Raw genomic sequence first — 25,774 nt, 5'->3', positions numbered from 1 at the left:
CGTCACAGCGTTTACAAATGGCGGTATATATATCAGAATTTTTTTCTTACTAGTAATGGTGGCGATCAGCGACTTATAAGGGGAGAAATACTGTGAGAGTTGTGATTGGTCACAGCTTGTCACATGGTACAAGGCTGTTGTGAATAGCTATGTACCATGTGACCTCTGTGATCATTCACAGATTTCATTAGTAGTAAGCAATGATGTCACAAGTGACATCTTGCTTACTATTCATGTGATCACTGATTGGCCAATCAGTGATCACATGAATTGGGACCTCACACAGAGCTCCCGTACAGCAATCGGTGTTCTGTATCCTCCGGATCATGGTGCTGCGTGCTCCCAGGGAGCGTGCACAGGCAGTGAATGTGGGTGACGTTTAGAAACGTCAACCCGCTTCGGCAGTGCTCCCTTCCAGCCGTTTATAGACGAGAAGTGGTTAATTTACACATATTGGGATTTTTTTTACCAAAGACGTAGCAGAATACATTTTGGCCTAAATTTATGATGAAATTTAATTTTTTTACTGGATGTTTAATAGCAAAAAGTCAAAAATATTGTTTTCTCAAAATTGTCGATCCTTTTTTTTTATAGCGCAAAAAATAAAAAAAGTACAGGCGATCAAATGCCACCGAAAGAAAGCTCAATTTATGGGGAAAAAAGGACATAAAGTTCATTTGGGTGCAGTGTTGCATGACCATGCACTTGTCAGTGTCAGGCTCCGCCCAACGGGATCTCTAGTGGTCCACAGCACGGGATTTCCCAGGACCCGGAGTCTAAGACCCAGTCTGCCTTTTCACCAGAGCCCCTCATGGTGGGGATGGACTTGGTGCAAGACTGGAACCAGGTCGTGCCCCTGGGCACCCCCGGCGGTGGTAGAGGGGTCCCGCTGATGGTATGTGCCCGGGAGCCTGCTGTGAAGGGGCTGACAGGTCCCGATCCGAGCGGGATGGATGGATGACTGCTAGGAGTGAGCAAGGTCAGACTAGCCGGGTCGGTAACAGTGGGGACAGGTGCGGTACCAAGCAGAAGGCAAAGAGTAGCCAGGTCACACGCCGGGTTCAGTAACAGAGGGTCCAAAGTAACAGTAACTACAGGCAGAGGAATGGTCAGGGACGATCCGGGGTCAGAGCAGGAGAGGGTCAGCATAAATCAGAACAGGCAGAGTTTGGCAACAAGGAAACGTACTAACAGGAACACAGGAACAGGAACAAGACCTTGCGGCAATTTGGAGATGCACAGGGCAGGTTTAAATAGGGCGCCCTGTGCTCTCATTGGTGCGACCACGATCGCCGAGAACTCCGTGCTCACTGGCTTTGATGAATCGGCGATCTGAGCATGCGCGCACTGCTGAGCGGCCGGGATCCCTGACAGTCAGTTAAAGTACTGCAGCTCCATAACGCAAAAAATGGTCTGGTCAGGACAGGGGGTAAATCCTCTGGAGGGCAAGTGGTTAAGAGAGTGAGGTTGCACTTTAAGCACACTAATATTTATTGGCCCATTTTCCCAGTCAGGAAAACTCAAGGTAGGTGACATGAATCATGGGCTTCAGGATGGAAGCAGTATGTGGAAAAATCCGCCTGGACGTTGGTCGGTGCAGCGCGCCCTCTGCTGGACACAGAGCACCGATGAACTCTGCTGGCTTAACCTGGGAAAGTCCCCGGCTGGGAAATCCCCGATGGGAGGGGGAGGAGCGCAAAACCTTGTACCGGCTGTCTTGTCACGGCACAGCACTGCGAGCCCCGGAATTCGCAGTCTGCTCTCTTCTATGGAGCTCTGGGCCGGTCACAAGTAATGCGGGCACTGCTCGTCACACCACACATCTACAACGCGGGATTTAATGCTGATAGAGCACCTCTTCCAGCTGACGAGGTAAGACTGGCGCCTCACTGCCATTGCTTTTCACTGACCGGCCTGTTCATTGTGCTACAGGACTGCTTCCAATGTCACCTAGGTACTATGTGCTTCTATGTCCATTGGACCCCAGAGGAGGTGAGCAGTCAGTGCGCATGCTCAGTAGCCGCCTGCTCTGTCACTTGCACCCTGCTGGGCTTTGCTTTCCTAGGTAGCAGGTTTGACATTCTTTACCCATGTGTGGTGTATTATTGACTCATCTCACATCCTCTATATGTAACAAGGAGAATTTCCACAATTCTGCAGCAATCATGTCATCAGATAGTCAAGGCGTAAAGTAGAAGGTCAAAATCAAACAAGGGAAAAATAATAAAAAGCGCAGATACTACCAGGTCCCATATCTGTATTCATATAATAAACGGGGGGCGACAAAGATAATATTAACCACTTGCCCTCCTGAGGATTTACCCCCCTTCCTGACCAGGCCATTGTTTGTGATATGGCACTGTGTTAATTTAATTGACAATTGCGCGGTCATGCAATGCTGCACCTAAATGAAATTTACATCCTTTTTTTCCCCACAAATTGAGCTTTCTTTCTGTGATATTTAATCACCTCTGTGTTTTTTATTTTTTGCTCTATAAACAGAAAAAGACCAACAATTTTGAAAAAAAAAATACTATATTTAGGCCAAAATGTATTCTGCTGCATGTCTTTGCTACAAAAAATCCCAATATGTGTAAATTAATTGGTTTACATGCAAGTTAGAGCATTTACAAATGGCGGTATATATACTGGAATTTGTTTTTTCACTATTAATGGTGGCAATCAGCAACTTATAGTGGGACTGTGACGGGCATTCTGACACTGGGGGGAACTGACTTGGTGTCACTGACATCCCCAGTGACACCAATACAGTGATCAGTGCTAATAAAAAGTTTTAGGTACAAATTCAGTCTCTGGTCATCTCCTGTACTGTGTCCGCAGTCTCTGATCATCTCCTGTACTGTGTCCGCAGTCTCTGATCATCTCCTGTACTGCGTCCGCAGTCTCTGATCATCTCCTGTACTGCGTCCGCAGTCTCTGATCATCTCCTGTACTGCGTCCGCAGTCTCTGATCATCTCCTGTACTGCGTCCGCAGTCTCTGGCCATCTCCTGTACTGCGTCCGCAGTCTCTGGTCATCTCCTGTACTGCGTCCGCAGTCTCTGGTCATCTCCTGTACTGCGTCCGCAGTCTCTGGTCATCTCCTGTACTGCGTCCGCAGTCTCTGGTCATCTCCTGTACTGCGTCCGCAGTCTCTGGTCATCTCCTGTACTGCGTCCGCAGTCTCTGGTCATCTCCTGTACTGCGTCCGCAGTCTCTGGTCATCTCCTGTACTGCGTCCGCAGTCTCTGGTCATCTCCTGTACTGCGTCCGCAGTCTCTGGTCATCTCCTGTACTATGTCCGCTGTCTCTGGTCATCTCCTGTACTATGTCCGCAGTCTCTGGTCATCTCCTGTACTATGTCCGCAGTCTCTGGTCATCTCCCACAGTCTCTGGTCATCTCCTGTACTATGTCCGCAGTCTCTGGTCATCTCCTGTACTATGTTCGCACTCTCTGGACATCTCCTGTACTGCGTTCGCAGTCTCTGATCATCTCCTGTACTGCGTCCGCAGTCTCTGATCATCTCCTGTACTGCGTCCGCAGTCTCTGGCCATCTCCTGTACTGCGTCCGCAGTCTCTGGTCATCTCCTGTACTGCGTCCGCAGTCTCTGGTCATCTCCTGTACTGCGTCCGCAGTCTCTGGTCATCTCCTGTACATGCGTCCGCAGTCTCTGGTCATCTCCTGTACTATGTCCGCTGTCTCTGGTCATCTCCTGTACTATGTCCGCAGTCTCTGGTCATCTCCTGTACTATGTCCGCAGTCTCTGGTCATCTCCCACAGTCTCTGGTCATCTCCTGTACTATGTCCGCAGTCTCTGGTCATCTCCTGTACTATGTTCGCACTCTCTGGACATCTCCTGTACTATGTCCGCAGTCTCTGGTCATCTCCTGCACTATGTCCGCAGTCTCTGGTCATCTCCTGCACTATGTCCGCAGTCTCTGGTCATCTCCTGCACTATGTCCGCAGTCTCTGGTCATCTCCTGCACTATGTCCGCAGTCTCTGGTCATCTCCTGCACTATGTCCGCAGTCTCTGGTCATCTCCTGCACTATGTCCGCAGTCTCTGGTCATCTCCTGCACTATGTCCGCAGTCTCTGGTCATCTCCTGCACTATGTCCGCAGTCTCTGGTCATCTCCTGCACTATGTCCGCAGTCTCTGGTCATCTCCTGCACTATGTCCGCAGTCTCTGGTCATCTCCTGCACTATGTCCGCAGTCTCTGGTCATCTCCTGCACTATGTCCGCAGTCTCTGGTCATCTCCTGTACTATGTTCGCACTCTCTGGACATCTCCTGTACTATGTCTGCAGTCTCTGGTCATCTCCTGCACTATGTCCGCAGTCTCTGGTCATCTCCTGCACTATGTCCGCAGTCTCTGGTCATCTCCTGCACTATGTCCGCAGTCTCTGGTCATCTCCTGCACTATGTCCGCAGTCTCTGGTCATCTCCTGCACTATGTCCGCACTCTCTGGACATCTCCTGTACTATGTCTGCAGTCTCTGGTCATCTCCTATACTAAGTCTGCAGTCTCTGGTCATCTCCTGCACTATGTCCGCAGTCTCTGGTCATCTCCTGCACTATGTTCGCACTCTCTGGTCATCTCCTGTACTATGTCTGCAGTCTCTGGTCATCTCCTATACTAAGTCTGCAGTCTCTGGTCATCTCCTGCACTATGTCCGCAGTCTCTGGTCATCTCCTGCACTATGTTCGCACTCTCTGGACATCTCCTGTACTATGTCTGCAGTCTCTGGTCATCTCCTATACTAAGTCTGCAGTCTCTGGTCATCTTCTGTACTATGTCTGCAGTCCATTGGTTCAGAATTTTTTTTTACTTATTTTCTTCCTCTAAAATCTAGGTGGGTTTTATGGTCAGGTGTGCCTTATGGAGGAAAAAATACGGTAAGTAAATTGTATGTCTAGAAAAAATGTAGTGCCGACAGATATTAATGACTTAAAAGTTCCATTTATTAGTTAAAAACCAAAACACACTGAACATGTATAAATGAACCAATTAAAAATCAAGAGTCATGTCTGCAAACTAATGGAGTATCTTCAAACCATATCTACACATAAAATTACCATATGCTCTGAGCTTTGATTGGTAACCTAAATTGTTTTGATTTGAGCATATGGTAATTATATGTGTAGATATGGTTTGAAGATACTCCATTAGTTTGCAGACATGACTCTTGATTTTTAATTGGTTAATTTATACATGTTCAGTGTGTTTTGGTTTTTAACTAATAAATGGAACTTGTAAGTCATTAATATCTGTCGGCACTCATTTCTTTTTCTAGACGTACAGTTTACTTATGTTTATTGGGTATAAATATGTTGATTTGGGTTGAGGTGTAGAGCAAAATCCATTTTGTTTTCAAGTTTTTCTGACACAAAATCAAACTAGGCTTTAAAGTGATTGTAAACCCAGAACCCATACAGTTCAAAATAGAAATTAACAATAAAACATTTGTGTATAGACATAAAAAACATTATACACCTTTTCCCCCTTTTTTATAAGTGATCGCATTACCCCAGTTCTCCGCAGCATAAGAGCTGGGGGATGAGAAACAGCTGCACGCTGATCTTCCTAGTGAATGGCTGTCCATTGGGTAGGGATGGGTGGGGGGGGGGGGGTCAGGACAGGTCTAATCATTGGAGGAGAGCAGGCTGAATTCTCAGTACAGCTAGAAAACTGACCATGCCCAGTGTGGTCAGTTTTTAATAGGAAAGCAGAGGGACTGGCAGGAACACCAGGGATATCACACAAAGGAAGCAATACAAAGAGAATGAGATACATTTTTATACAAGTACATGGTACAGCAGGCACATATTAGGAATATAAAAAAATGTTGGGTTTACATATTCTTTAAATCTAGTCCCACCCCCATTCTAAAAGCCTATTCTAAAGGATTACTCTAAGTGGACTCTGGTCCAGAGACATGATCGGGTGCTTCAGCAGACATCAGATGCACCATAGTAAGCCTATGGGGGGAATCATCAACCAGGCTCTGCAGCCGGTGTTGTCAATCTCTCCTCTTCAACTGATGCCCGTGCTGGAGAGATCACATGACCGGACCAGAGCACCCTTAGATTGGGTAAATATATACATCTTTTTTTAACAGGAGAGTTAGCATATGGCTTAGAATAGGGGTGGGAGAAGGTTATCCTCGGTTCACACTAGAAAGCAGTGCAAGAACCCCACTATCCATTCCCGTTTCCCACACTGCATTCAAGTCGCACTGCCCTTGTGATCTGCAGTGGGTGTCAGTGCAATCTTAATGGCACCGCAAATGCAGAGCATATGCCTGCACCCGATTACATGGTACAAAACAACCACGTGATCCGGATGCAGTGCGTTCCCAAAATTGCTGCAAACACAACATTGATGCAGGTGCAGTGTAATTTGAGCCCATTCAAAACAAATTGGGTCAAATCTCACAGCACTGAATCGCAGGTTAATTATAGAGGAATATGGTGTGGTTCTTATGCGATTCATAGTGTGAACCTATGCTTAAGATTCGCTAGCTTTTGACCGAACTTCTACTTTAAAAAGGTATTAAAACCTCAAAACGCAAATGTAATATATTGCAGCTTACTAATTCTTAAGCCTAGGTTCACACTACTGCGATGCAATTTTGACGCAGTGCGATTATGTAGTGACTTTGATGCGACTTTGGCTGTGTTTTGGATAGGGTGGATTTGAGTTAAATCAAGTTGATTTAAATCATGATTTCATTCACTACTGAAATGGTTCCATTTAAATCATATCATAATTTTTTAAGAGCAACTGTCATCTGTGTCCCGCAACGGCTCCTCCACTGACCCGCTGTTGGCTCACTGACAGTCCCATTCACTTTAATGGGGCGGCTGGTGATGCAGCAGTGATACAACAAGGTGAAGGGATGTGGCGGCAGCAGGTGAGTGGATGCCCGCTAACAGGCGCTGCCATGATGGATCTAAAATGACAGGTGCTCTTTAAATGTAAGGAATCCGACTCATTCTTGCTGGTAGTTAGAATCTTTAATATTTGCAATCCAAATAAAGGTTTCCTTTTTAGAATAATAAGCTGTCAGGTTAGTAAGACAGCGATATCAGAACCAATTTTAGGTTAATAGGTTAATCACACATAGTTGGAGAACTACTCAGCCTTTTATTTCATGTTTTTTCTCATGGTTACTGTGACTGCATCAATGCAGTGCATGTTATCTCAGCTTGCAGAGCTTGGATTCATTGAATGAGTTTACCAAAAATGTAAATATTGCAGAATATACTGCCTCATACTACATAACTAAGCTCCATTTCATGCTGAATAAACTAAATTATTAATGTATCTTAAATAGAAAACTATCTTTAGATAGATTTTTACTCCAAAAGCATTTTATCAAAATAAATTTGATAAAAATAAAAAAAATCTGATTTAAATTTAAAAAATCTGATTTTTTTTTTTAAAGAAAATCATCGATTTTTCACCCTAGTTTTGTATGGGGTTTGCATATTCTATGGAGCCAAAGCACATGGTAAATCGCACCAAAGTAGCACAGGACCTTTTCCAAAATTGCATTGCAGCTGCTCTGCATTGATGTGAACAGACACCATTGGACGCAATGTTATTTCCATTGTCAAGCAATTCAGTGTGACCCAAGTCACATCTGAAATTGCATCAGTGTGAACCAGACTTTAATAGTGTTCTTCTTTTAGGTTTGTTTCCCTTTATTTGTACCTGGTGATCTGGATATTAATACACTTCCTGTAGGAGCAATGGAGAAGCAATGGAGACACCTTTGGACAGCAGCATTGTCAGTCTGGGGAAAGGAGAGTTTTAGACTGGAAGATTTAAATGGAATTGACTAACAAATTAAAGCAGAACTCCAGCTAACACTTTTTAAAACAATTACAGCAACAGTTTTTTTTTTTTACTTTTGGGATAAATGTTTTAACTAAATGAATAAAAGCTGATCATTGTAAGCACCCCTGCCAGTGTTAAATAGTTTGTCTCAACCCTCTAAAGCTACATTCATACAGGTGATTAGCAGACCCCATGTATTCCAACAGCAAGAATCTGTGCATTTCTGTGGCTGGAATGAGATGTGTGTGCAATGGCAGACTGATGGCGACCTTAGCTATCCTTGACTGTTCACACAGTTTCTGTGGTCAGGGACAGAAAATCCTGGCTGGACAGGTTCTGTGGGCTGTGCAAACAGTCACAATAGCTGCGGCTGCCATCAGCCTGTCATTTCACACTGTGAATTCCAGCCACAGGAATATGCAGATTCTTTCCACTGAAATGTGCCGGATATGCTAACTGCCCATGAGAATGTAACTTAACTGCCGCTTTTGATGGACAGCTTGGTCTGGTAAAGGAAGTTGAAAAATAACAGGCCTATTTGTAGGATCACCAGGTGAAAATTAACAAAAAAAATAGCCTAAAAAGTGCTATTGTAGCCATCACATCTAAGAACTGGTAAGCTGCAATATATTACATTTTTGGCTTTGTGTTTGCATGGCATACTGGGATTCATTTGCACTGCCTTCTGGTTGGAGGTAAGGTTGCTACCTGGATGGTAAAACTGAGATTCATTAGCAATGATATTATTAATAGGAAAGAGATCAAACAACGGACATTTTTCCATCAAAAAGTGCCAATCTAAGTATTGAAGTAAACAGAGCTAGAGCTAGAACAGAGACAGTAGGGGTTATTTACTAAAATTGGAGCGCAGCTCTGCATAGAAACCAATCAGTTTCCAGGTTTTATTGTTAAAACTTAATTGAACAAGCTGAAGTTAGAAGCTGATTGGCTACCGTGCACTGCTGTACCAGATTCTGAATGCACCAGTTTTATTAAATTCCCCACAGAGCATGTAAAAAAACTCATCCGTAGAGTTGCTTCCAATGTTCAGACCTCAATTAAATGTTACATTTTTATTGCAGGCTATACAAGTGCCTTGGTGCCCCCAAGGCTCGGTTCACACTGCTGCGATATGATTTTGATCCAGCTTTCAGTGCAGTTATGTAGTGCTACTTGGGTTCAACTTTGATGGAAGTTTGATAAGGTTTGTGTATTCTGTGGGGCCAAAACTGCACTGACATCACACCAAAGTAGTACAGGAAACTTTTCCAAAATCCCTCTATGCTGAGCCGCATTGATGTGAATGGACACCACTGAAAGCAAAGTGATTTCCATTGTCATGTGATGCAACTGAAATCGCACTAGTGTGAACCAGGCCTTAGCCTCATTTTCTTCACAGTACTACTAATAGTTTAAAAAAGGAGTCTCACTTCAGTTTTTATTAATGTAGTACTCTGATCTTCCTAAATGCTGTGAGGTCAGGACAGGGCATCCCTCCTCCCTCCTTAACTGTCCGACAACACATCTAGCAAGGAGACGTCTGCTTTGATGGGTGACGCTTTTCTCCATCTCCAAGTACTTGCCCAATAAAGAGTCTCATGAGGAATGCAGTGGGAACAGGCTTGTGGGATAAGATGTTTCAGACAATCAAACAAATGCTAAGAGGTGGAGAGAGTGCCATTTGTAAAAGCAGCTATCTCCTTTCTAGTCTAATTTGACAACTAGGTTAAAGCTGGCCATAGATGGATCAGCAATCCTTTCTGAACCAGACAAATTTCAATCCATGTGTGTTCTCTCCCGCTCAACAGAAGTCAATATAGTCAGATGGTATATCCACTTTTTCTTCAGCAGAGTCACAGACCTTTTTGTACAATATAAAGTTCTTTATCAGGGTGGTCTCTATGGTTCTGTATTTTTCTTTACATGATCTGGCATTGAGACTCCTTCCTTTCTTATTCTTCTTCACATGTGCAAGAAATGTATAAATATTCCCATGACACAGATTAAACACCTGTTTGTTTGCATCCCTAAAAGTCAGTTCATGTGACACAGACATAAGAAATAATCCTGCATCTAAAAGGCAGGGACATTACAGTTTAGAAAAGGGATACAATACAGAGCAGGCTGAGAAGACATATGAAGGCGTGGTAAAGCCTAAATGTTAAAAAAAAATCAGTACAAGGGACATACATATTGTAACGTACAGTCTGTAGGATGTGCGCCTTGTACTGATTCTTCTTCTTTTAGTTGAAATCCTCCTCTGGTGTGCCCCCCACCTATGCCACCATAATCTTCTTGTGAATTGGGGGTTAATACAAAAAAGGGGTTGTCGTAGGCTGTCATCAAGTTAGTCTGACTATGGCCACCCTCCCACTCAGCTTCTCTCCGTTCATGGAAGCCATACTAAAGCTTTTACGCAGGGGTGTGGACATTTTTGAAAAAACTACTTGTCCATGGGCTAAATCGGTGTCCCAGTGTACTTGTCCCTCATGACAATCTACTTGTCCTGATAAAAAAAAATAAATTTGAACCAAAACTGTATTTTAATCTGCTTTAAGTAATGTATGGGGCTTTTCAAAACAAAATGGGCTTTATGGCAACTTAAACGTTTAATATTTTTAACATTACGCTGTATATCTCCATCACCGCACCCAGGGACTAGCAGGGAAGGGGGAAACCTTGCAGTGTAATGAGCACCGATTGGCTGCTCGTCAGGAAAGGGGAGTGTCCGGCTTATCCTTTATCCCTTTTGCTGCCAGAGCTCTTTTTGCGTTTTTTGCACACGTTTTTAAAAATCATTTAAGGCCTGAAGATTACACACAAAACTCAAAACATTATATATTTTCTGAAATCAGAGACCCTAGAGAACAAAATAACGGTAGTTCAAATTTTTTATGTCACACAGGTCTAGGAAATGCAATATTTCAGTAAAAAATACACAAATTAATTTTAGGGCACAAAAAAGCAATAAATTATCCAATTTTTTTGTAAAATATAAAAGATGAGGTTGCATCGAATAAATAGATATCCAACATGTCAAACCTTAAATTTGCATGCGCTAGTGAAACGGCAACAAACTTTAGTACCCTATATTTTTTATAGGTGACGCTTTTAAAGCCCCTTTATAGGTCATCAGTTTAGCTTTACAGAGGAGGTCTCATGCTAGAATTATTGCTCTTGTTCTGGCGTGCGCGGCGATATGTAACGTGTATCATAATTGTTGTTTTCATGTGTAGGCATTGCAGCACGTGCCTTTTTGTTTGTAGATACGTACATATGTGGGGGGACTTGAAAAATTTGGGGGGGCGTTATATGCTTGGGTGTAACTTTTAATTTTCTAAAAATAAAAAAATAATTTTTTTGTACTTAACTTTTTGGGGGGGTTTTACCGCAAAGGGGACAAAAAGTCCCCTATGTGATAATTTTTTGGTGACAGGTTCTCTTTTTTTAGAGATATGCAGAGTCTAGAAGACCCTGCATGTCTCCACTGTGTGCCACTGAATGTAATGCAGTGCACATCGCACTGCATTACGTTCTTTCCCGGCCTCGATGACCGGGAATCTGTTGGCGGGGATCTGGAAGTGACGTCACATCACTTCCGGGTCAGGACAAGAAGGGGAGAGGAGCTGACGTGTCCGCTCTCCTCCTTCCTCTATATCGGCATTCCCATCGGCACCCACTGGACCAGTCCCGGGCCCGCAGATTGGCAAGCAGAGTCCGGGACATATAGTGGGCAAGGGGTGGTGGCTGGCACTGTGGGCTGTGTGAAAGCAATCGGGGGGCAGTGCTGCTGCCCGAATGGTTTCACCTGACAGGTAAGCCCTGCTGCTTGACTGCAGCAGGGCTAAAGGTAAATCAATCTACCTGCCCAATGCCCGGAACTACATGTCCCGGGTGTCGGGTGATATAAATTGAACAGCCCTGCTTTTACAAATGAAATGTGATCTATGAATGGAGGGAGAAGAGCTGTCAATCATCTAACTATACTTCATTCATAGATCCTGTTTCCTTCATAGGCAGGCATTAGTCATGTGTAGAGGCAGTTACATGCTCCAAGTGCAATATGCTGTTTATTTTTTGCCATTTGTACAGCTCTGAGTAGTTAAATGACAAAAGTATTGAAGTTTTCAATAAATCCTTTTTTTATCATGGTAAGGCAGGAGGAGAGTGCTCCCTTTTTTTGCTTTCTTCCAGTATTATCAAGATTCCCCAATCTTTAGAAGGCTGTACCTCAGCGAGTGACTGTTACTGTGTTCCTGGGATGCTTCTAGACCTGAGCGCTGGTTTTGCTTTTTTCTCTTGAGCTCTGAATGATTGCATGCCCAGGTTCAGCTGGGTGGTTTGGGGGCAGTTTTGAAGTGAACCTACCAAACATAAGGTCCATTTTTTTTTTTTTTTGCAACCCCCTTGCTCCCCAGTATAAATGGCTTTTAAACACCATTTGTGAACAAACTGAACATCTAAAAAAAATCACCGCAGCCTTTGGTGCTTCTGGGAGGCAGAAGTTAACACCATGCCTTTTTCAGAGCCGAGAGCTAAAAATCCCACATAAATTATAATTATTATTATACAGGATTTTTATAGCGCCAACAGTTTGTGCAGCGCTTTACAATATAAGGGAGACAGTACAATTACAATACATTTCAGTACAGAAGGAATGTGAGGGCCCTGCTCATGGAGCTTACAATCTAAAGGAAGGGGGAGGTGATACAAAAGGTGATAGCTGCGGGGGATGATCTGGCGGAGGTGATTCAAGTACAGTTCTTGGTGGAGGTGGAGCAGGCTTCCCCGAATAAGTGAGCTTTCAAAGATCGCCTAAGGGCAGACAGGGTAGGGGCTGACCGGACATGCTGTGGTAGGGAGTTCCAGAGGATGGGAGAGGCTCTGGAGAAGTCCTGGAGGTGAGTGTGGGAGGAGTTGATGAGGGAGCTAGAGAGGAAGATATCATGGGAGGAGCGGAGTGGGCAATTTGGCCGATATCTGTGGATGAGGTCGGTGATGTAGCTAGGGGCAGTGTTGTGGATGGCTTTGTAAGCTGTGGTTAGTATTTTGAATTTTATACGTTGGGTTATTGGAAGCCAGTGGAGGGATTAGCAGAGAGGGGCAGCAGTCGCTGATCGGTTGGTAAGGTGTATGAGTCTAGCAGCAGCATTCATAATAGACTGAAGGAGGGATAGCATGTGTAACGGTAGACCAGTGAGGAGGGAGGAGGGAGTCATTGGTCAGGAACCACAACCTATTGTATGAGTGTGGGATTTCAAGAACCCAGCTATCCCAAAGCATGCTTATGTCACTTGTGTCTCCCAGAAGCATGAGAGGCCAAGGTAAATCATTATTCTTCCCTTTGGATTTGTTTGTTTAAAATGGATTTTTTAAAGCCACTTTTGTTAGGAGGGCAGGTGCCTTACATAAAGAAAGCAGACCTTCTGATTGGCCTGGAATGGTCCACTTTAAACCTTTGTGACTTGAGCCTGTTACCGACTACAGATTAATGATGTTTTATTGGAGGGTTGTAATTTTTGTAAAAGGTTTTATGTGTTTCTTGGCAAATGTGAAATATTTTTTAATTAATTCAAACTCCAAAATTGTACAGCATGCTGTCAATATATATATATTTATTTTCTTTTAATAGTGAATATAAATTGGAATGGAAGGGGTTAAGACTAGAGGGTATAATATGCTGTTATAGAACCGTAGAGATCCCCATAACAAGGACTTTACCCTGAAAAGCATTGGGAATAGCTCTGCAGTGCTCACAAGTGACTACACTAACCGGCTGTGTGATTGCTGGCATCTCCAGCTCTGACTTTGATTTGTTGGTGTGTTACCAAAGAAAAGAAGATTTGTTTATATTCGATTACAATCTACACAAACATGCCTGACTATGAGAAAGATGAGAGATGCCTGGGAGAGAGAGTGGACAGAAACACAGAGCAGGATGTTGATTGGAAGGAGTGATGTCACATGACTGTCTGCATCACAACAGGGAAGTGTGAGTATAGTGATCACTGAGAAGAGGATCTGCCAGCAGATGTGGAGTATTGTAGCCGGTCATAGGAAGGTACTGTACACTGCTAATGGATTGTTGTTTTGTTTTATACTCCGTACTGACAAGAAAGAGAGACACAAAGAGTGGAAGACGGCATGGGATAAGTTAGACTGGTCACCATAGTACGGCTTAGAGGGCTCATGCACACAGAGGTACAAAATGCTGCATTCAGATCCATAATAGTATGGTAGATTTTTTCTGATTTGAATGAAGCAGTATTTTATGCTCTTGGTCCATGCATACAACTGTGTTTGTGTTGGTAAAAGTGCACTGATCTATCAAATCAAAATAGAAAAATCTGCATCTGTGATGAGTAATTTGTACAAGTACACATCTAAACACATCTAGGATTCTTTGCACACAGGCATAATTTACATAGGATCTTGCTGGCAGAGGTTCGCAGAAGTATCATGTGTTAAGGATAGAGTCCTGTGCAAGTCTGTAAAAGGCTGACGTTCACAACCATATAGACCTGTAAACATCCATAAACTTCTTATTCCATTCATTTTTGTAGCAAAGGATTCTATTTATGCATGACCACATATGTGCATGTATGTATGTAGATGCATCTAGAAAAATATAGATTCATACATGCATAAGTACCAGAACATGGATGCACATTTTTCTGTTTTATTCTAATTTTATTGATCTTTTGCGCTGTTTGTTAAGGCATTGAAAATAATGCATTGCGTTCAGATAAGTAAGGCCTTATGCACACTGGACATTTGCTCCGCTCTCCTGAATGCCCTTCTTCTGGAAGGAGAATAGTAGATCAAAAATGCACTTAAAACCATGTTTTTGTAAATGCGTACAGGCATGTTAAGCGCTTGGGTATTAATTCATTTAATTGGCCATGATGATAATTTTTTCTGGCCATTGAAGTGAATTAACTCTCAAGCACTAAACGTGCCTAGCGTTACTGCACATGTAGACGCATCAAGTAATTCTTCTGCCAACATGCTGCTGCTCCTGAACGCAATGGCAGTGGAGGTGGACTTGCTGCCGCTAAACACCTGTAAATGCCTATGTGTGCATGGACACATAGGCTTACGTTCAAGGGCATTTAGAGGCAGAAAAAAAGAGTGAACACTTGTTTTCTGGTGCCAAAACCGAAACCCGAAAATTCAACATGAACTTGGCCGAAAACTGAAATGCTCAGTTTTTAAAAATGAATATATATTTTTTGGAAAAAAATACACTTTGAAAAAAACAATATATACCCCAATTTTTTTGTAAAATATGAAAGAGGATGTTACGGCGAGTACATAGATACCCAACATGTCACGCTCTAAAGTTGTGCACGCTCGTGGAATGGCATGAAACTGCGGTACGTAAAAATCTCCATGGGTGATGCTTTAAAAATGTCTACAGGTTAGCAGTGTAAAGTTACAGAGGAGTTCTAATGTGAGAATTATTGCTCTTGCTCCGACGTTCGTGGCGATACCTCACGTGTGTGGTTTGAACACCATTTACATATGTGGGCATGGCCTACGTATGCGTTCACCACTATGTGCGAGCACGGGGGGGACGGGGGCACTTTAAACTTTAAAAAAATGTATTTAATGTTTTTGGGTTTTTTTGCACTGTTCCTTTAAAAAAAAAATGTAATCACTTTTATTCTTATCACAAGAAATGCATGCATCCCTTGTGATAGAATTAGTGACAGGTCCTCTTTATGGAGAGATATGGGGTCAATAAGACCCCATATGTCTCCTCTGCAATGTAAAGCATTGGATCAAAAAAAAGCATTGATCTAGTGCTTTAGAAAAAAAAAAAAATGGCCAGAACGGCAAGTGACATCGCTCCGGTCCTCCAAGGGCATAGAGATGTGTGGCGGCCATCTTTCCTTCACTCATCTCTATGCCCAGTGCCGGGAACAATCATTTCTCAGGTAAGGTGGAACTACCAAGCGGCGGCCGGTGGCGGCGAGGGTTTTTTCGGCACCTATATCGGTGCTATTTTTCATTTCGGCCTGAGGCCGAAAGGCTTGTTTTCGGCTGAAACTTTTCAGTCACCGAAATTTTGGTGCATCCCTATTAAACTCTCCTAAAAGTGGCCTTTTTAAAGCCCAATATGCACAAGTCCTAAGGATTAAAAAGATCTGTACTGATAACAATGTCATGTTTTTTTGCAGTCACAAGCAAGGGCTCGTAAATTCATGTTCATGAGTACACATGTAAATTTGATCTATAGGAATGGTAGAATTTCTGCCGATCAGTACGTTTATGCGTCTGAAATCTAGTTTACAGAAGCATATTAATGACAGATACATCTTTTTAGGCAGGGCCTTGCGGTCATCCTCTGCCAGTAAGATCCTGCGTAGCTGGCCATAAATGATTTGCAATTGTGTGCAATTAGGATGAGCTACTAAGTTGAGTTTGCAATTAAGTTACAGATTTGTCTGCAGCAAAAGTTCACCAAAGTGAACACTCTCACTTTTTTACCGTTTGAATGGCCTATATAAAATTTGCTTGGAAGAAAAATCTGTTTATTTATAGAACGTTTTTTTTTTTTAGGGGGCAGTGTTATTTAGGGTAGTTGAGTATAGATTATTTAGTTTAGCCTTGATTCACATCTATGTGCGTGCGGGTGCGCACATGCGTTTTACTCACATTCTCATGCCGCACATGCAGGGCCACCCAATCATTTAAACGGACTGCTCTAACAGTGAGAAATCAAGGAATGAAATCCCTGACCCTTTTTTATTATCATGCCACACTGAACCACAGTTTGGTGTGCATAAAAATGTACGCAGATGCATGGCAGTGCTATTAAGAATTAGCCTTGGCTCACATCTGTGTGTGCGTCGGTGCGCTTGAGTGTTTTATGTTCATTTGTGAGCATCATTCATGGGGCAGTCTATTCATTTCAATGAATGAAGAAGTACACGGCCCTTTTGTAAAATCGTGACACACCAAACCGCATGAAAAGTTAATGATACCATGGGAATTATAGTTCATTCAATGGGCATACATGAGGGCAGGATTGGGGGGATTCACAGTCCATTCAGCAGGTGTGACAGATCAGGAATTTGTTGTCAATCATACTGCTATGTCATGGTGTTGGTCCAGACCAGGAGACTCCATCAGACAAACAATTTGGCTGTGTTAATCGGCTGGACAGACCACGAGTCTAAGGTGCACAAGTTTTTCCACTACAGCCAGTGGTGATATATTTACATGGTATGCGTAAAAAAGTCACCTTGGGTCGCGACTTCGAATATATATATATTTATGGACTTTTAATGATATTATCTGCTTTTTATTGAAGACAGATTTTGAGTATTTTAGCGCTGCACAATTTTTTACGCATATCTTATCTGAAGGTTTATGGTTTCTTTTTAGTGTACAGTTGCTTTTATTATCACAAGCGCTCGCTGATTTTTTACACATCCATATTTACATGGTATCTGCTGGTAAGAATAGACACAGCAGGGATGTTACATGACTGGTGGACTGGGGAAGGAGTGGGTATGCCAGCCACCGGTCATACAAACAGTATTTTAAGGACACAGTGCCCTTATTATTCAGAATAAAAGGAATCATATGTGGTGCCTGAAGCATTACATTCACACTGAATACCATATTTGCTAAAGGGAAGCAATAATCTTTGTTATTTGCAGTATTTTTGGTAATAACATTATTGCTTACAGTATGCAAAATGTTTCTGCCCAGAGTTCAACTCTAGTTTCACCTTCCCTATCGACTCCTATGCAATTCACCGAAATGGCAAGACTATACCAAAATCTTTTAAGTTCATCGAAATTTTAAGGAAATTCTCAATTTTGCTCATCCATAGTATTTCATAATTTTTATTAAAATGAGTCCTCAAGCTGCATGCCATCATTTTAGTCTGAGGATGATTTGGATTTGCGCAGACTGCAGCACTCATCCCTGTTCCATAATGTAGATGAGATGTACAAACTGTTTAAAAATCTGTCATTGGTCTGCGAGCAGATCATGTCATGCAACAACCTCATATCCTGCGTGGTCATCCTAACATGGTTGTAAACCTCACATGAACAACTAGGAACAAAACATGAATTCATTTCTAAGTGTGTATGTGTCTAATTCCTTTGCTATCAGCATGAATCACCTATGATAAGCTTTCCTGACACCAAGAGAAAAATGGTGACAGGGGAGGAACCTCCAGCAGATTGACAGGCGTAGCTCTGTTCCTGTGTGAAAAGGGTGGGGGGGTTCCTAACCCTCCAATCAGCTCTCTTCAAAGCTCTGAAGAATGTAATTTTGTCTCTCCAACCCGTTTTCTAAACTCTTAGACAAGCTTAATAGATTCTAGACTTTGAACAGATGTAGAAAAGAGAAGATTGCGGGTAAACAGAAACAACGTATGTAGAAGGATTTGTTTCATCTCTGTGTATCACCTGAGGTCAGTCACTTCACAGGATATATGTAAGGGTTTACAACCACTTTGACGTAGATCTCACAGATATTACATTAAAATAAAAGCTCTTGGCAAACAGCTACGTACACAGTTGAAGACAGACTGAACCGTAGGTATTTTGCACATGCTCAGTATGGTGTGTATTTCTAGAGAGGTTTTTTTTTTTGGCAGAGTGCATGTGATCAGCACAGGGCCAATCAGTGCTGTCCAGACAGAGGTCAGGGGTTCTGCATCCTCCTAGAGCAGAAAGAACACTCCTCCTACAGGCTTTAACCAGTGCTCTGCTGAATGCTGATAAAAGTCATAAGACTGCTCCAACTGCTGATGAGAAAAGGTATTTAGCAGTTTATATTTACTAAAATAATTATGTGTAATTCTATCAGCGTTAACACTAATATAACTTGTGCAAACAGCATAACATATTCTTCACAACAGAAGACCGGATAACAATCCTGCAGGGTCAGTTAATTTTTGTTACTTTAGCCATCAGCAAGTTACTCTGTATTACTCAGCCTAAAAAACACCTACTGTTGCCATTTCTTCATGTTGCTCAATAAGACATTTTTAGCAGCAGAAAATTTTGTCTATATCAGTCTTTTGTTGATTAAAGTGAAACATAGCTGGAACAAACTGGAGACAGAGTGCTATTGCCACACTGGTGTGCTTTTGCCATGCTTTTCCCAGGGCGAGAAAAACACATAACTATTCCCCATTAAATCCCATGTAACTATTCATACTGCAGGTGTGCTGTGTGTTGAAATGTCCTGCATGCTGCATCTATGGTGCACTTTTTTTTTAAAAGTGCACCAAAAGGCACCTTCCATTGTAGGTCAATGGGAATGCATCAAAGGTGCTTAAGGGCCCTTTCACACTTCTCCTGACCAACTCCACCCCCAGCCCTCTGCCACCTTGCTGGAGTCAAAAAGGTAGGGGGTCTGATGTGAAGAGGGGACTGTGTGATTGGGGGGCTCGGCAATGTGATAGGGCGTCTGTGTTACGGGTGACTCTGTGATTGTTGGACTCTAATGTAATGAGAGGACTCGAAGATGGGGAGTCTCTGATCTGAATGAGGGACTGTGATGTGATGGGGGTACTCTGTCATTAAAGTACTCTGATATCATAGGGGGCTCTAGTGTTAAGGGGGCCTTTAATGTATAGGATGGATTCTGATGTGATGAGGGGAACTCTGATGTGAAGAGGGGACTTTGATGTAAAGGGGTACTTCTGATATGAAGTAAATTTGATCAAGGTGGTTGTGTGCACTGTCTTCGGCTTGGGTTTCCCATTGATAATTAAAAGAGAGATTTGTTTTTCCCCCAAATCATACTTACCTAGGTGGACACAGCAGCGGTGCGATACTGCATCTGTCCCCTGCTGGCTCTAATCGTGAGAACTTAGCGTTCACTTGACCGCTGATCGCTGAGTTCTCACCTCTGCTGTTAAGGCTCATGTACACTGCAGCTGATAAACTCATGTTTAGGAGCCCTTTCTCCATGTACACATCGTCGTTTACAGGCAGTTGAGTTTACAGTTGTTTTTTTGAACGCAATAAACTTGCGTTCAGGAGTAGAATTTATCAGCGTTTCAAACGCCAAACGCTTGTAAATGCGGTTAACCGCATTTATAAGCGTTTGCATTTAGAAGCTTTTTAACTGTTCCATTTCCAGATGCTGTCCAGATCCTTTTTTCATCATGAAAAATGCATGAAAAACATTTTCATGGTACTCAAATGGACAAAACACTGAACACAGGATGTTCCTACCAAGCTTGTCACACATTGTAATGACCAATTCACACCTCAGACCTCTCCCACCCTTGGAAACAAAAGATATGTTAATGACCATTCACACCTCAAATTCCTCATGTGGACCCCCTGCCAGGTTACCTTAATGACTCACTCCACCAGACACCTTCCCACCCTTGGAAACAAAAGAAATGTTAATGAGCAACTCACACCTAAGTAATCTCAACACATACTGCTCTCTGCTCCTACTGAGTGTATTTCTCTGAAACAGTCTGAAATGGTTAATAATTTACCACTTTTCAGTGCATTCTGGGCTTTTGGGAGCTTCTTCTGTGCTTATCTTTAAAAACGCTTCTAAACGCAAACACGCATAAATGCGGTATGCAAACGCATCAAAACTTCCATTTTTTAACCTGCGTTTACCTGCTGTCAATTTCCAGTGTTCAAAAGTGAGTTTATCAGCTGCAGTGTACATGATCCCTTAGTCACCGCTGTCTGCTCTGCCCCGCCTCTGCACTCACTGGAGCGCAAGGCTGTGGAGAGGGAGGGAGCTGCTGGCTCAGGCTCTCAACAGCTTGCTCAGAGGCTGAGCCAGGTGCCACTCCAAATTCTGGGCTGGATCCCAACCTAAAAGTCAGGATCTTTCCCTAATCTGGACCAGCTGAGTGAAATCAGCCGACAGCGGGCTTCAGCCACAGCAGTGCAGAACGAAATGCACTCCTGTGATCCACAGGAGAAGTACAGCCAAATGGTTTTGGCTGTACTTCTTTAATATTTATGTTTTTTTACATTTTAGACTGGGTGCCTTACTATTTTTTGCTTACTTTTAAAGGGTGCTGCTGCTGAAAAAAGAGTGAAAATGCTGGTGAAATACCAACCAGCTTTTAGTTATGAGCTCTCTTGCACAGTTTGGTTGCAGTGCAATAATTTTAGATTTTCTCTCCTTTAGTTTATAATATTCAGTCATATGGTCCTCTGAAGAATCTCAGGGGTTGATTTACTAAAACTAGAGTGCAAAATCTGGTGCAGTTGTGCACGGTAGCCAATCACCTTCTAATTTCAGCTTGTTCAATTAAGCTTTGACCAAAAAACTGGACGCTGATTGGCTAAGCAGAGCTGCTCTAGATTTTGCACTCTCCAGTTTTAGTAAATCAACTCCTCAGTGTGCTTGATATCTGTTCAGTCTTGTCTGACTTGTTGATTCTATGGGCCAGCTCTCCGGACACCCCATCGGGCATGCTTGATAGCCTTTTCTATAGAATTTCTTGGCACATTTTTTACAAGGTAGGTAGTTAGGTCTTTCCTCAAGCCTTCTTGTTTGCACGCACTTGGGACCAACATGCAGAATGTGATAATACATGTGCACAGCCAATATGTCCACAAATACTAGGGCCAGTTTAGACAGAAAGGAATTAACCTACCAGTATGTCGTTGGACTGTTGGAGGAAAGCCATGCAAACAAAAGGAGAACATGCTATTTTCAGACAGTGTCCTGGCCCAGATTCAAACCTAAAACCTCAGTGCTGCATGACATAAGTGCTAACCACTAAGCCACTGGGTTGCCCCAAAGACTCCTGGTAATAAATAGATTTTTAGAACAGGCAGTACCACGGTGATGAAATATCAGCATGTTCTTGAGCCCACCATGAGCATCTGCACAAGTAAGGAGATGTGCAGTAACAGCATACCTGGGGTTAACCACTTCCTTCTCTTTTCTACATATAGAGTGAAGGATTAGGGAAACGAGAAGGAAAACCTACGCCTATGCTAACACAAATACCTGTTTGGATCACCTATTATCACTATCTATGGAAGTCGTATGCAGCTGATAATCACTCTAGAACCTTTCTGAGAGTCCAGATATGACTAATATGAGTAATTGGGTGTTCTGTTGGTATTTCTGTTTATACCTATATGTCTTATTATGCTTGGAAAAAGGGGCTTTTTGAAAGTGGAAAACCCTTGAAGTGCACACATGGATTTTAAAGTTTTGATGTTTGGTTTTAATATCTCTTTTTGGCAGTGAAAGTAAATGGACTAGAGGTGTTAAGCTTGTCGTAGAAGCTGCTACTCTTTAAACATACATTAGAATTAAGTAAGTGCTTTGCTGAATGTCCTGTGTGGGCAGACAGGTCAGTCCGTTCTTTTGGGTCTGGCATCTTATGATCTAAAGGATTTTCACAATTATAATGTAAGATACACTATTAAAATGTAAGATGAGGATCACATTAAAACCAGACCGTTACAAATAAACAATATCAGATCTTAAAAAGTGCATGCAAATCTAGAAACTTTCCCCAGGATATGTCTGGCTTCACACCTTTTGATAAGGTCACAAAAAGTTTTTTTTTTCTTACCAGGGAGTGTTGGGGAGTCCAGCGTGTCTTGCTTTATAAAAATATAATGAGTGTGTATTTTACTATTTTGATCTTTGGTAAATATTACACAGTAAATTCCATGTGAGCTGTGATAAAGTCAGCTTATCACACAAATAGATATCAATATAGTGTCACAAGGGGTGACTTTCAGCTTAAGTCAGTCATGTGATAAATATGCGAAACTACCAAAATGTACTGTGTAATTTTTTCCAAAAGATTTCACAATGACTGATTTGACAACATTGAAATTAACACTGAAACGGTGATTATCATTTGCAGCACCAAAGTGAAACAGAATTCTATTTTATGATACAAATTTACAATGAATATGTAGTTTGAGCCATAAATCCCTCCTCTACTATTCAAATGTAGTACTGCACCTGTGTAACACTTGGCGCTGTGCACTCCATACAAATGTTAACAATATGCTGGAAGTACCTTGATAAGTTTAATGCAAATATTTGTGAAACTGTCACAATCAAGTATCCATCATTGTGGACACAAGGGTCCCAAACACACAAATTTACAATTGTAAATGAGATGCAGTCAGATTATGAACTGCATAATAAATTGTCCACGTTTTTGTCTCATTTGCAAACAGTGTGCAAATTAGAAGCACCTAGGATATCATTATTCAGAGAAGAGTTAAAATGACATTTATGAATTTAGGGAAGGTTAAAGTGGGACTCTAGAGACTAATAAATATACAATATACTCACTTTCAAAAACAATTGAGTACTGTCCATGATACTTTTTTTATTTGCACTAACATCCAAATTTTCAGGAAAAGCTTTTAGCCTGTGTCCCCTTCTTCAAGATCCAAGAGGTATCAGTACTGCTTGGACCTTGAGGAAGGGGACACACCCCAAAAGCTTGTCCTGAAAATTTGAATGTTAGTGTAAATAAAAAAAGTATCATGGACAGTACTCAATGATTTTTGTAATAAGTGCACTAATATGGTTAAAGTCACTTCAAGCATTTGTTTAATTATTACAGGTCCTTTTCTAGGAAAAACCTCTCCTCTTATAATGTATCACCAGGAACATCATGATATAGGGAGGGAAAAGAGACTCGAATGATATAAAACCTTTTATTAAAACATTCAGTACATTTAAAAACGTCCACTATTGCACTTACATTGAATGGTGCATTCCACACTGCACTTGGGTATGATCACCTATTGCTATCACAGTAAGACTCCAGTAAGCCTAGTGCGGGGCAGAGCTTCAGGAAGTGACGTCACCCCAGCAGAACATCCAGAACACAGCGGCACATCCAGCACTAGGCCTAGTGGAGCCGTACTGTGATAACAAGAGGTGATCACCAAGTGCAGGATGGAATGCACCATTCAATATGAGCGTAATAGCGGATGTTTTAAAATGTACTGAATGTTTTAATAAAAGGTTTTACACCATTGCACTCTCTTTTCCCTCCCTATATCATGATGTTCCTGGTGATATGTTGTAAGATTAGAGGTTTTTCCTGGAAGTGATTTATTATATTGAGGAATCTATGAGAAAGCGCATCTAGACCAACTCTTAAGTGAGAGGGTAATGGCTGTCTGGTGAGTTTTCTGAAATGGTGGTGGTGCACAGTGGTAGAGTGAAAAGCACTGAAAACAGCCCTGAATATTAAAATTGAAGTTTATATCGGTCTTGCATGAAGCAGTTTCTTGGCACACACAGAAGAAAATAATTAACTGCATAATTTTTGAAGAAGCACTTTATGTTGCACTTTATGGACTATAGAGCACTTTATATGTGAGTTTGTTTACATGAGGATTTAGTATAATAATTTTTGAGTGCTGTATATTCTAAGAATTGTTGTTTGAGCACATGGTTGTGTGAAATACAGCAGCTGGAGTATATGGTTTAAAGTATTTAGCGCAGGTGTTATTGGTGAAAAAAGTCAGTTAACCTACCAGTATGTCTTTGGAGTGTGGGACGAAAGCAGAGTACCTGGAGGAAACCCACACAGGCACAGGGAGAACTTGCAAACACCAGGCAGGTAGTGCTGCATACTCTCTTCCAATATATATGTGTATATATTTGTGAACTGTTTTACCTACCAAAGATTTGCCAGTTGTGCTTCTGTTCTGCCAGTTGTGTTTTATACATACATGCTAAACAGCACAGCTAGTCAGGTGACAGCAGTATTTTCTATTCTGATTTGTAGGCTTGTCAACAGCTTGGCCACTGGCCAAAAAATGATTGTCCTGGGATATTATGTTGACTGAAACTAATATGAAAATATATACAGCCATTATTTACAACAGAGCTGAATTAAAAACAATCTATATAGATAATTCACCTCGTGGCCTACCACATAACTGGTAGATGAGCACTGTTCTGCCCCAAAGTTATTGACTGTCAGGGGTGCTCAGTTTCTTGTTTTTGGGTGCCAACATTATGGATAAAATGTCAGTGCAGTTGACTAAGGAGCTGCCATACTTTGTATTCAAACTCTGGAATGTGAGTGCCACAGATTAGTGGATCTCATTAAAGAGTAACTTAACTCTCCTCTCCATATTTTTTCCCACCCCATACCTGTATTGCCATGTTGTTCCCCAAATACATACTCAGACACCTGGTGATCCAACTTGGTGTCCCTAGGGATCTGCCACTTTGCTACAGCACATCCGGGCCCACAACACCAAAATCTTCTGTCACTGGGGGGGGTTGCTGTTTCTTCAGGGTTATGCATTGGCCCCGTGATGAGTGGTATGCACCACATCATCAGGGAGGCAGCTCTTTCATCTGTGTTGTGCATTGTCCCTGTATTGAGGTATGTACTCCATGTCATCAGGGAGGCAGCTGTCTCTTACAGGTTGGGCACTAGCCCTGTATTAGGCCGTATAAGCCGTTTCATGAAGGGGACAGCTGTCTCTTCTGGATTGTGTGTTGGCCTCGTGGTGAGTTGTATGTGCCACGCCATCGGGGGGGGTGGAGGCTGCAAAAAACATGAATAGGCAGTCAGTCCCCCTGATGATGTGGAGTGCCTCTTGGGACCCATAATGTGGGTACAGTACATGTCATCCTGGCCTAGGCCAGAAATTATATGGAAGTATGGGAAGTAGTCCCCAAAAAAATAGTTCTGATAGATTGCTGTTGGCAGTTCAGTACATTACCCTTTACCATTAATAAAATATCTTCACATTATTTTACTATTTGTAAGTCAATCGAGCTTAACAGATTGCCTGGTGTACTGGTAAATGTATATGTAATTTGTAGAGTACCTTCTCTATAGATGTCGCCTTATCTACAATACGAAAATTACATCAGAGCTGTATGACTAAGTCTCTTTTTTTTATTTGTGAAATCTCGGAAACTTGTCATAGCAGTTTTGTAATTGCAGG

General features: G+C 42.2%; 1 protein-coding gene across 2 annotated transcripts in view; it reads left to right on the top strand.

Annotated features, from left to right (window-relative positions):
• Positions 1-1,690: 1,690 nt before the first annotated feature.
• TNFAIP3 (TNF alpha induced protein 3) overlaps positions 1,691-25,774 on the top strand; it is a 45,120-nt gene continuing 21,036 nt past the window's right edge. The window contains exon 1 of one of the 2 annotated variants that reach the window (XM_089676237.1): positions 1,691-1,872. In XM_089676237.1, coding sequence (XP_089532363.1) covers positions 1,841-1,872 — 32 coding nt within the window. In that variant the 5' untranslated portion in view covers positions 1,691-1,840. Of the gene's footprint in view, positions 1,873-13,829; positions 13,906-25,774 lie in introns of those variants that run through there. The other variant, XM_089676238.1, reaches the window with a different exon arrangement.

The sequence above is a fragment of the Staurois parvus genome, unplaced genomic scaffold (genome assembly GCF_062004578.1).
Source record: "Staurois parvus isolate SC_StPar_1 unplaced genomic scaffold, SC_StPar_1.0 ptg000165l, whole genome shotgun sequence".
NCBI lineage: Eukaryota > Metazoa > Chordata > Amphibia > Anura > Ranidae > Staurois > Staurois parvus.
The sequence above is the reverse complement of the archived record's forward strand: the minus strand, read 5'-3'. Positions and strand labels throughout refer to the sequence as shown.